The 12,267-nt window shown below is 38.5% G+C and overlaps 2 protein-coding genes across 2 annotated transcripts in view; one reads left to right on the plus strand and one right to left on the minus strand.

The window, feature by feature from the left end:
- Positions 1-6,825, minus strand: part of ZPBP (zona pellucida binding protein) — a 90,092-nt gene extending 83,267 nt beyond the window's left edge. Inside the window, exons 1-2 of the mRNA XM_029234172.1 lie at positions 6,687-6,825; positions 3,129-3,209 (exon numbers count right to left, since the gene is read on the minus strand). Coding sequence (XP_029090005.1) covers positions 3,129-3,209; positions 6,687-6,813 — 208 coding nt within the window. The 5' untranslated portion in view covers positions 6,814-6,825. The remainder of the gene's footprint in view (positions 1-3,128; positions 3,210-6,686) is intronic.
- A 452-nt stretch (positions 6,826-7,277) lies between these two features.
- The window catches only part of SPATA48 (spermatogenesis associated 48), a 58,665-nt gene continuing 53,675 nt past the window's right edge, over positions 7,278-12,267 (plus strand). Inside the window, exons 1-3 of the mRNA XM_029233968.1 lie at positions 7,278-7,443; positions 7,652-7,743; positions 9,587-10,154. Of these exons, the coding sequence (XP_029089801.1) occupies positions 7,278-7,443; positions 7,652-7,743; positions 9,587-10,154 (826 nt within the window). The remainder of the gene's footprint in view (positions 7,444-7,651; positions 7,744-9,586; positions 10,155-12,267) is intronic.

Raw genomic sequence — 12,267 nt, forward strand, 5'->3', positions numbered from 1 at the left:
AAAAGGATTATACATCATAATCAACTCAGATTCATTCCAGAAATGCAAGGCTAGTTCAAAATACAAAAATCAATCAATGTAATACCTTATCATATCAATAGAATAATGGACAAAACCCACTGATCCTCTCAATATACGCAGAAAAATCATTTGACAAAATCCAATACCCTTTCACAATAAAAGCACTCAACAAACTCGGAACAGAAGGAACTCTCTTAATCTGATAAAGGGCATCTACAAAAATTCACAGCTAACATAATACTTAATAGCAAAAACTGAAATCTTTCCCAGGCCCCCAAGGTCAGGAACAAAACAAAGATATCTGTTAACATCAATATTGAACTGGAGGTTCTACCTGGAGCAACTAGCAAGGAAAAATAGGCAGATTGTAAAAGAAGAAATAAAACTACCTCCATTTGCAGATGACATGATATTATATACAGGAAATTTTAAGGAATAATTCCCCCTATCCCCCATTTAAAAAATTAGAGCTATAAATGATTCGGCAAGATGACAGGATACAATACCCATTTGCAAATCTCAATTGTATTTCTATACAGTAGCAATGAGCAATCCAAACATTAAATTGATAAAAACATTCTATTTACAGTAGCATCAAAAAGAATAAAATATTTAGGGATACATTTAACAAAAGTAGTACAAGAAGACTCATACACTGAAAACTGTAAAGCATCATTGAAGGAAAATAAAGAACACCTAAATAAATGAAAAGACACTCCATGTTTATGAATTGCAAGACTGTAGAGTGTTAAGGTGGTAATACTCCCAAGATTGATCAACAGATTCAATGCAATCCCTATAAAAATCCCAATGGGCTTTTATTCCAAAAATTGCCAAAGCTGATTCTAGAATAACACAAAATTTCAAAGGACCCAGAATAGCCAAATCAATCTTGAAAAAGAGCAAATTTGAAGTACTCACACTTGATAATTTCAAAACTTATTATAAAGCAACAGCAATCAAGACAGTGTGGTACTAGCGTAAGGAAAGACATATATATCAAAGGAATAGAATTTAGAGTCCATAAAAAAAAAAACTCATTCATCTATGGCAAACTGCTCTTCAACAAGCGCACCAAGACATTCAATAGAGAAGGAAAAGTTTCTTAAACAAATGATGCTGGAACAAGTGGATATCCACATGCAAAAGAATGAATTTTGATCCCTACTGTATACCATACGCAAAAATTAATTCAAAATGGATCAAAGATCTAAATATAAGCACTAAAACTATGAAATTCTTTCAAGAAAATGTAGGAGTAACACTTTGTGGCTGCTGATTACGCAATCACTTCTGATACATGACTCCTAAAGCACCAATACAAAAGAAAAAATAGAAATCAGACTTTATCAGAGTTTAAAATGTGTGCTTTAAAGAACACTATCAAGAAATGAAAACACAATCCATAGAATAGAAGAAAATATTTGCAAATCCAACATCTGATAAGGGTCTAGTATCCAGAACATATTTAAAAAAAAAAAAACTCTTCCATCTCAGTAATATAAAAGACAGCCAAATTAAAAATTGGGTAAAGGACTTGAACAGGCATTTCTGTAAAGAAGACATCCAAATGGTCAATAAACATATGAAAAGAGGTTCCACATCACTAGTCATTAGGGAAATGCAAATAAAAAGCACAATGAGAATCCACTTCACATACACTAGGATGGCTAAAATTTTAAAAGATGGACAATAATAAATGTTAATATGGATGTTGGGAAATTTGAATCCTCAAATTTCTGGTGTCAAAGTACAATAGTTCAGGTTCTTTGAAAAATTGTTTGGCAGTTCCTCAAAATGTTAAATATAGAGTTACCATATATCCCAGCAATTTTACTCCTAGGTATACTGAAAACATATGTTCACACAGAAACTTGTCCAGAAATGTTCATAACAGCACTTTTCAAAATAGCTAAAAAGTGGAAACTTCCTAAATATCCATCAATTGATGGATACACAATTGTAGTATATCCATTCAATGGAATATTATTCAGCCATAAAAATGAATGATACATTCTGTAACATAAATGAACCTTGAAAACATCATACAAAGTGAAAGAAGCCACACACAAAACACCACATAGTATATGATTCCACTTATATGAAATGTCCGGAATGGACAAATTTATGGAGACAGAAAGTAGATTAGTGGTTTCCAGGGGCTGGAGTGTGATTGCTTAATGGGTACGATGTTTCCTTTTAGAGTGATGAAAATGTTATGGAATTACACAGTGCTGATGGTTTCAGAACCTGGTCAATATGCTAAAAACTACTCGAATGTATACTTTACAGGAGGAATTTTAAAGCATGTGAATTTACCTCAATTAAAAAATATATATATATAAAGAGTTGTAGATGCTATGCCTCATGTTACTACTGCAAAATCTTATTAACCCAAAATCTTTATGATATACAGATCCCATTTAAAAAATGTTTTAGCATAAGAACTGCACATGGGGACTTCCCTGGTGGCGTAGTGGTTGGGAGTCTGCCTGCCAATGCAGGGATCCCTGGTCCAGGAAGATCCCACATGCCACGGAGCAACTAAGCCTGTGTGCCACAACTACTTAGCCTGCGCTCTAGAGCCCACAAGCCACAACTACTGAGCCCGTGTGCCACAACTACTGAAGCCCGTGTGCCTAGAGCCCGTGCTCCACAAGGGAAGCCACCATAATGAGAAGCCCATGCACCACAACAAAGAGTAGCCCCTTCTCACCCCAACTAGAGAAAGCCCACGTGCAGCAACGAAGACCCAATGGAGCCAAAAATTAATTAATTAATGTTTTTAAAAAGTGCTTTAAAAAAAAAGAACTGCATACATTTAATATTATGTTTATTATACAATAACAAGCAAAAACACTGCAGACAACTTTAATTAGATAGCTTTTAGAAATAATTATTTTTTGCATACTTAAGAAGTTACAGCAAACAGAATTAGACTATATGAATCTAACTCTGTGGAAACAACTTTAATCCATTTCCATAGAGGAATAGGGCCATAGGAAACTAGGATAAGTGGGGAACACTAGCCTTTTGCAAAAGATTGATAAAATTTAAACAACTGCCAATTACTTTCTTACAATTACTGAAAATCTATTTATTAATACCTGGAAAATTTGGTGATCCCACTATTTTCATTGAATCTTGGGTCAAGTGAATACCTCTTGGTAATTGAGCCAAATATCCCACTATCAAAAACAAAAAGAACAGCATTAATCAACAATCTGGCTCATTACAAATTTCAAGACATTCGAATAGGATAGTATCGCAGTATATTTGATGTTTGTGGAAGGGGAGCCATAAATCAATACCCTCTGATATCTGGTATCTCTGTTCCAGCTCTATTCCCTTCATACGCTCCAATGAAATTAACATACCCACCGCTTTCCCTATTATGTCTCACCTTCAGCTTTTTCTACATCCACTTAGAATACTCTCAATAAGTCCAAATCCCCACCCTTCAAGACACAAATCACAAGTCCCTCCTCCCTCAAACCTTCTGTTTGTCCTCATCTCTTACCTCTTTAGTACATCATCAGCAACACTCACTCTACATTGCATTACAGTTCTTCCTGCACAGACATAATTTTCCTTATTTGACTATAAGCTCAATAGTAGGATCAGTGTTTATGTCAACTTATCGAGAATCGATATCTTTTGACTGCCTTCATCCAATTCCCCTCAATCCCGCCTCTGGTAACCACAAATCTGATCTCTTTTGCCATGAGTTTGTTTGTTTTTGAAATATAATTGTCCCACAACACTTTGTTAGTTCCTGTTATACAACCTAGTGCTTTGATGTTTCTATACATTTTGAAATGATCACCACGGTTAGTCTAGTTATGATAAGTCATCGTATAAAGACATTACATTGCTATTGACTATATTCCCCACACTGTACATTTCAAACTTGTGACTCATTTATTTTGCAACTGGAAGTTTGTACCGCTTAATCTCCCTCACTTACTTCTTCTGTCCCCTTTGGCAAACACCTGCTTGTTCTCTATCTATAACTCTGTTTATGTTTTGATATGTTCGTTCATTTGTATTTTTAGATTCTACATATAAGTGAAATCATGCGGCACTTGTCCTTCTCTTATTTCACTTAGCGTAGTGCCCTCTAGGTCCATCCATGTTGTCACAAATGACAAGATTTCATCATTTTTTTATGGCTGAGTAGGAGTCCACTGTATGTACCTATTATCTTCATTATCCATTCATCTATTGATGGGCACTTAGGTTGCTCCCATATCTTGGCTACTGTAAATAGTGCTACAATGAACACAGGGATGCATATATCTTTTCTAATTAGTGTTTTTGTTTTCTTCAGATAAATCCTAGGAGTGATATTGTTGGATCATATGGTAGCTCTATTTTTAATTTTTTGAGGACCCTCCATACTGTTCTCCATGGTGGCTGCATCAATTTACATTCCCACCAACAGTGCAGAAGGGTTCCCTTTTCTCCACAGCCTATCCAGCACTTGTTATTTGTTGCCTTTTTGATAATAGCTATTCTAACAGGTGTGAGAATGGTATCTCATTGTGGTTCAGACTTGCATTTCCCTGATGATTAATGATGTTGAGCATCTTTTTCACATGCCTATTGGCCATCTGTATGTCTTCCCTTGGAAAAAGGTCTATTCAGATCCTCTGCCCATTTTTTAACTAGACTGTTGTTTTTTGATGTTGAGTTGTTTGTTTTGGATATTAACCCTTATAGGATATATTCTTTGCAAATATCTTCTCCCATTCAGTAGGTGGCAGTCAAAACGTACAAATTCCTAGTATTAAGATAAGTACATACTTGGCATGTAATAAACCATATGATAATATAAATTATTATGATAAACATATGATTAGTATAATTAACACTGCTGTATGTTACATATGAATTGTTAAGAGTTAATCCTAAGAGCTCTCAACACAGGAAAAAAATTTTTTTCTATTTCTTTAATTTTCTACCCATATAAGATGATGGACATTCCCTCAACTTATTGTGATAATCACTTCATGATGTATGTAAATCAAATCCTTATGTTGTACACCTTATAATTATACAGTGCTGTATGTCACTTATACTTCAATAAAACTGGAAGAAAAAAGTATGTTCCTTAAACCTGGAGGACACAGGGATGGGAAGCAGAAGAGGAAGTTAGGGCCAGACTGGGGAGCTCTTTGTAAGCCATCCTTTGACTCTGCAAAAACCAGCAAGCAAAAAAAAGATTTAATCAAGAAAAAAATAATCTGTCAAGCACTATACCTTGCACATAGCAAATATTAAATAATAATTGTTAAATATGATATATTCTGATGTTGTTCAGTCCTCGTTGAACAAGTGAATGTTGATGGACACATGAGTGTGCACAGACAAGTGGCAGGAGCAGCACAAAAAATGCAATAAAGCTTAGACCCAAATCTTCTTTGCTGTTAACAGAGAGGAGGTACAGAACCAAGAAGAGTATGCTATTCAAAGTCAGATGACCTGGATTTAAATCCCAACTTCCACTAACGAGTCTTAAGAAAGTCAATTAAAACTCCAGGAGCTTCAGTTTTCTCATCTGCAAAATGAGACTAAATTCCAGATTTAGAGTTTTTGTAGGAACTGAATGGACTATCGTATAAACTATAAAACGCTACATAAATGTTGCTTCACTATTCATACCTTACATATTAAGATACTGCGTTCTTAGTCTACTTCTTATATCCTCAGGCCTGATCTTGTTCTTGGATCAAAAGACAACACACACACACACACACACACACACACACACAGAGAGTCGTACCTAGCATAAGATCATGGGCTGTGGTCAAGAAGCATCCTTCTCCTACGGGGTAATTAACAGCTATCAGCTAGTCTCTACTTAAACTAGAATGACCTTTGTACTTCGGCATATTTTGTAATGTCTCTTCACTCCATTTCTTTCCATTCTCCTCCTATCCCTTGTCTACCTCCGCAGCCCTTCCTCATTCATATTCTTGGAGGGCTTCTTTTTTCATTGCCCCTTTTCTGCACAAATTGTATTTTAAACAAACCTCTTTTGTGCTTTCTATGATTCAATTCTGGGAGATACTTTATTTCTAAAAAATCTAAAACTTGAACGCAAAATAACTTTATTTCTAAAAAGTCTAAAACTTGAACGCAAAATAACGCAGCCAAAACCTTTCTAGTTAAATGATGACCGTTGAATTAAGCACTCCCTTCGGTATCTTAACTCTATTTTGAAAACATGAGAAAGTATTTCGGATCTCTGAATCAAAAGGAGGAAAAAAACGGCGGCAGCAGAATATCAAAACTTAAGTTGCCAGTCTTTCCTGTACTTTATAGCTAAAACCAATAGATGGAGCTCCAGGACCACGGGAAATGAGAAAGCGGCGGGAGGTCTACTCATTTCAAAATACACTGAAATCCTGAGACCCGTACGTCGTGGAAAGCTGGCAAAGGACCCGGGGGCTGATAAGGGTCTTGTTAACAGCCAATTTAATGTCAAGCCTTCAGCTGTGGGTGTTTGAATTACCTCGCCCGTCTATACGACATCAATGTGCCCAGTCCTGCTATTAAATTCAAGAGCGGGACCAGTGATACAGGCTTTCCCATCAGCGGACGCACGTGACACACAGAAACCTCCGGGAGCCGCGGTCCGGAGCCGCCCTCCGCCGCCTCACCTGACGGGGGCGCCCGCAGCACCAGCGCGGAGAACACCAGGACCACCGCGGTCCGGGAGAGCGGGAAGCCCGCGGCCCGGGACCGCCGCCAGCCCCGCCGCGCTCCGCAGGGGGCCGAGGCCTCCATCCACCCGCCGCCGCCGCCGCCGCCGCCGCCGCCGCCGCCGCCGCCGGCCGACACTCAGCGTAGAAGGTCGTTAGGCAGCTCGCGACCACCCGCCAGCCAGCGGACCGGAAGAGGAGCCCATAAAAGGGCCACCACTTCCGGCAGGGCGGGGGCGGGGTTGGACGGGTAGTGGAGGCCTGGGGGGCGCGAAGTCACCCGCTGTCAGGACCCCGCCGTCGCGCAGGCAACCCGGAAAGCATAGGCGACCTGTGGAAAGTTGTGGAGCCGTAGAAGAGTCGCGGGCAGAGGGACGGGCTGGCCGAGTCTGAGTGTTGAGGCCGACTCTGGACCACAGGGCGAGGGTCACGGGAGTGAGGGCTGGTCTAGCCAGAGAGGGCTGCCTCTCTCTCCCAACGTCGGCTGCTGACTACCTACGGATTTATGGGACGCAACTGGGCGATGGATGCAAGGTCCAGCCACCGGGAATGGAAGTGGGCCTTGAGCCCCAGGAAGAGGCTGGGCGGGAAAAACGAGGCAACAGCCTTAGATGGAATGGACCGCTCAGCCGGAAAGATGGTCTTTTATCACCTGAGTTCAGAAAGATGCATAAAACCACCCGTCTGCCTACGTGGGCGTTTATAGCCAGAACGTGTTAGAATACTCTGCGTTTCTGCAATGGGAAGGATTCACTTCATGTGAAGGGAGCTACGATACAAGTAAATCTTACCCAGGTGGTACAAGTACATAGGACAATGAAGTTTAAGCAACAGAAGACAGAATGCCCAATAACCCTTTGTAATCAGAAGAAATGAGTGGTCCAGGTGGTCCGAAAGCCATCACTGGGTGTCCTTCTCTCCAGACGAGGGTTTTCGAACTGACAGCCTGAGCACCCACCTGAGTCCACCTCCCCGCTTGTTCGGTGGCGTATCTCGAACATCAATGCCTTCAGATGTATCTTGTTTGTGCCACAGAGAGCATCACCCCTTGCTGTCTTTCAGCTGGCCTGCTTTACCAACTATGTCTTCACAGCTAGAATCGTGTCTGTTTTGCCACCATGTTAACCTCAACTCCTAGGATAGTTCCTGGTATAAAGTAAGCATTCAAATAACCCGTTTATTTTTAAAAAAGAAAAGAACAGAAAACATCTAGCAGAAAGGAAGGAGAGTTCATTTTGGACCAGGACCAGGATGAAGACATTTCTTAAGGATTACGTAAATATCCAAAGAAGTCCTTGGTTCTTATTAACAAAGGAAATTGAAATTTCTGCTTATTTCTTGAGTTTTCTGGCTATCTTTATGCATGTGCTAATTGGTAAAATGTATCCAGTACAGTTTATTCTACTGAGTAGATTTACTTCTTTAGGAATCCTTTCTAATCTGTATAAAGTCTTGAATTGAGTACAGCCTGTTCAAGCATGTCTTAGTAAAGAGACCTGCATGATTTAGATCCAGCCAGCATTTTGGTCAAGGTCTTGCACTTCCTTTGAGCACACCTAGTAAACAAATTTTACTGAATAGTGCCCAATAAATCACTATATTTGTCTGGATATATATTCTGCTAAAATTCCTTTTAATTTTTATAAACAAGTCAACCTGCACAACATGATTTTTACCAAATGAACTTTGGACTGTGGACTTACAGAGAATAAAGAGCAGAGAGGACTGTTCAGACCATGCTAAATCTTGAAATCTCTGTTTTCTGTAATTCAGTCCCTCCTGCCTTGGTCTGCTGTATAAATTCCTAATATTCAACCTGAGAATAAGAAGTAATATTGGAGATCTTAGTTAATGTATGGTGTGATTCTAAAGATGGAAAGCTGATTGCTGAAAATCAAAAAGAAAGTGGGTCTGTTATTCGTATTTGCACTTTTTACTCCAGTAGGGATGGTGTTAGCTTTTGTGCCCGAATTCTACTGTCTGGAATTCCTTTGATAGCAGTTTTCGCGCAAGACCAAGTTACCTAGTTGAAATGAGCTTTTAAATGAACAGTATACTGATGATGTCTTTTTTTGCATTGAGCTAATAGCTGCTACTTACTGTAGTTTCCTGAAATGAGATTAAGAACTTCATTGCTCTTACTCTGCCATCATGGTAGCAAAAAGGTAAGTAAGCATAATGTAGGGCACGTAAAAGATGAACCTGTACTTTGACTATAAATTGCAAGTTACTTTCCTCAAAAATTAGATACATTGATTTAACTGTAATGTAATACATGTTCATTTTTTGCACTGCATTTAAATTTACAATTTATATAGGCAGTGTGTTTTGTACTTTTTTATATCTATCAGGTAAATACTTAAAGTATATCAGAGATATGTTTTAAAAAATATATTGCCTCTTCATTAACTGCTTTATTTATACCCTTTACTGAATCTCATTTACCCATAAAGTATCAACTTATGGAAAAATTGTAAAATGAGCACAGTTTTCCTGAGCATTGCTGAGGAAACTGTCATGGAGATTTTACTGACAAGTCTGTTTTTGTTTTTCCTAAGAATTAAATTATGATGTATCTAATAAATGGTCCAATGTGTTAGAGTTCTAGCTGTTGCCAAGCAACATGGGCTCTGTTTCGTTTAGTTTTTTCTGTTCTGATCCCTTACTTCCTTTGATGGAGAAAAAATATTTACCTTAAAAATTTTTTAAAAGAAAAAACTCTATTGACATTGAGAAAGCCAAATCAATAACTATGTTAGGTTAACCAATCGTCAGTGGTTAGAAATATAAGAGTTTTATAGTTAAAGAGAAAGGAGACTTCAGAAGCAATTAATATACAGTCACCCACAATTTTAAAGAGAAAGGCCGTATATATGGATTCACAGCACACACCTGGAAAGATAAGTATCTCTGAAGGATCCTTCCTTTCAAGAACAAAGGCTGTTGAGAATATAGATTACCCACACTATCATGCTCTCTTACGAAAACTGAACATGCCTTTTGTGAAAGGAGTTGAGGACAGACATGACTGTGACAGAATTGAAAAGAAAGGCAACCCTACTTTTCTTAAATTTCACCCTTATCCCCCTTCAGTCCTGCCAGACTATCATTTACACTATCCTTATCCCACACCGTATGGGCCAGATTATCCATTATTTCCACTTCGGGATGATGTACCCTTAGGTGACACCTGTTCAGGGTTTGTGAGTCCTGGTGGTGATGCTGACTTAAAGCCTGGCATTGGCAGAACCATACCAAGCTTGGTAGATTTCAGTGATGTGAAACCTCAACATCGAGTTCCCAGGCCAGACACAGGATTTCAGATGACATTAAAAAGGAAAAAAATGTTACTAGAAGAACTAAAACAAGACAGGAGATGGAATTCCAGGGCAGTACCAGACATTTCCATCAGAGCAAGACTTGGAGGTAAATGAAGTGACATGGGCTTTGTAATTTTTAAACACTCAAATGAGAGAGAAGAGCATGGATCTAAGATTTAGCAGTTCATTTGACATAAAATTGTAAAAGACCAAATAAGGAATTCTTATTTTTAAATTATGGATTGTAAGGAAAAAGTAATAAGAATGATAAGCCTTTTTTAAACCTGTTTGTAAAAAAATAGTTGGTTTTCAAAAAATACATTCATCAGTATGTGGCCAACACAAAGTATATATCAGATAATTTATTCTAAACACACAGATAACCTAATTTTGCCACAAAGGAATTTATATTTAACTTTGATAATTGTGTATCATGCCTCCTTCTCTGTCTCTGTCCTTTGAAAAAATTAATTTGCTGATGATTATCAAAGAGTTAGGTTACAGGAGCTGAAATGCAATGCGAAAGTAGTTGAAAGTAAATTTGGGGGTCTTGTAAGAACAGGAGCTGAAGAGAGGCAACCCCTGCATAAATAACTCCACCACATTCCTGGAGGCAGACTTTGATGAACACTCACTGACTGCTGCACCTTTTGGTTTCTCTGTAAGAACTCCCAGAGGGTGTCACAAGCCTGGCCCAGAAGTGGTGAGAAACTTCCAGAAGAAATCCACGGGCAGTGTTCCTGTATGGAATGTGCCTGGTAGGCAGGGAGTGAAAAGAGATTAACATGTTTGAGCATGTGGGAAAGGCAAAGACCAAGTGCTATAGCAAGAGATGCTGAGCTTGCTCTAGCCTTAAGGGGCTGCGCCCTCTTCACCACTCCTCTGCAGTGCCCAGCCACAGACCAGAAGCCTAGGGAGGCTGTGTGGAGGAACAGTGACATCATTGTTTTTTGGAGCAGTGGAAGCTCATGGTTCCTGCCACTCCTCCATGAAGAGAGGCCATAGGCACTTGGGACTAGGAAGGGAGTACGAATCAGGGCAAAGGTAGTAGAAATGCAAAGCCCCACAAAATAATGGTCCCAAGCCACACTCTCCAGATACCCACTCTTGAACAAGAAAAGAACAATTTGATGAGAGATAAGCAAGGGATAAGAACTATGCTTTTAATGTGCACTCCAGTTGTGGCCTCAGCGGGTAGGCTTAGGGAAATTCCTTAGTTTGGAATGTTCACGTAGATATATAAATGAGGTCCAATAACATTTTAAGAAATAATTATTTTATAATCCATTTGAAATACCATCTAGGGAAATAAGGTATTACTGAGAATCAAATGCAATTCACATTGAAGGAACCATTGATGAGTTCAGGCCAGTCTTACAGCCATAGTACAGTTTTCACTGATTCTGAACTAGTGACCAATTTTCTGATCTGTCCAGAAAGGAGCTTGAGCTCAATCTTTCGTTAATGTTTCAATGTACACTAATAGTCATTATCAAGAACTCTTCTTTAAAGGAATCGAAGTCATTTTTCATTGTAGTCCTATTTTAGACAAGTATGACACTTAGCTTGTAAGCAGAAAATCCCAACCTAGTGTAATTTTTAAGAACAATATTGATTTGTTTTTGTAAGTTTTCCTAAGAGTGAACTGTCAAAGCATTCCAACAAATTAGAGGTGAAGAAGCTAACTTATGACTGAGATAGGGATAACAGACTTTGCACCAACAGTTCAGAACCAAATACAGAGCTCATCTAGCCTCTATTTCACTGCCTAGATCAGTACAGCAGAATGCAGAAGATAGGCTCTAGAGTGAGACTGTCTGTACTCTATTCCTGGCAGGAAATTTACTTGCACCATGACCCAGGACTCGTTGCTAATCTCTATGCCTGTGTATCCTTATTTATAAAATTCAGATACTAGTTATAATTTATAATAGCGAGGGCTATTTACCGTTATTCATGTAAAAATATCTGACAAAGGAATGAACCAATAACATTTGTTAGATGTTGTAAAGTTAAACAAAGTCATGTTAAGTTAAAGTCCAGAATTTTCAGTTCCTTCATACATAAATTGTCTTATAAAATTGTAGGAATTGAATGAATTAAGATGGGTAAAATACTTAGCAAAATTCGTGGAACCTGGTAAAGCATTTAATTAGTAGTAGCTGTTATGAGCTATTAACAGTTTCAAAGAACAATACTTGAAGTTCAGGGATTGATTT

The sequence above is a fragment of the Monodon monoceros genome, unplaced genomic scaffold (assembly GCF_005190385.1).
Source record: "Monodon monoceros isolate NGI ecotype Baffin Bay Population unplaced genomic scaffold, NGI_Narwhal_1 Super_Scaffold_2, whole genome shotgun sequence".
Lineage (NCBI taxonomy): Eukaryota > Metazoa > Chordata > Mammalia > Artiodactyla > Monodontidae > Monodon > Monodon monoceros.